Raw genomic sequence first — 433 nt, forward strand, 5'->3', positions numbered from 1 at the left:
GTCTTGTGTAGTAGACTTTGAATGCAAAATTTGGGCTTTCATTGCTCGTGGGATTTGAAATTCGATTTGGTATTCACGTACCTCATTCCAAAAGTGGACTTGTTCCTCGCATTTCGATAGAATTGTGGCACTCCCAAGCAAGCCTCGGTGAAAACGGCCAGAAAACCAACGGACTCGACGAAAGGATCCACGTCCTGGAGAAAGTACATTAGGATTCCACCCGAAACGGCCAAAGTCACAATGCATTCCACGTACGATTGGAAATCTGTCCATTGCCAAAAGTATTGGACATCAAAATCTGTGGAGACCATATTGACAGATGAAGATGGATTGATGCTCAAAAAGCCAACATAATTCTGAGAGTGAGACCCAGACTCCCAAAAAGGTAGGGGAGACAAAGTAAACAGAAAACAGCCTGATGAATCCAATTGCT

At 43.6% G+C, this 433-nt stretch overlaps 1 protein-coding gene across 1 annotated transcript in view; it reads right to left on the reverse strand.

Moving 5' to 3' along the window:
• LOC131884895 (solute carrier family 66 member 2-like) overlaps positions 1–433 on the reverse strand; it is a 12,212-nt gene that overhangs the window by 3,029 nt on the left and 8,750 nt on the right. Inside the window, 1 exon segment of the mRNA XM_059232791.1 lies at positions 82–298. Within this exon segment, the coding sequence (XP_059088774.1) occupies positions 82–298 (217 nt within the window).

This window comes from Tigriopus californicus, chromosome 8 (assembly GCF_007210705.1).
Source record: "Tigriopus californicus strain San Diego chromosome 8, Tcal_SD_v2.1, whole genome shotgun sequence".
Classification (NCBI taxonomy): domain Eukaryota; kingdom Metazoa; phylum Arthropoda; class Copepoda; order Harpacticoida; family Harpacticidae; genus Tigriopus; species Tigriopus californicus.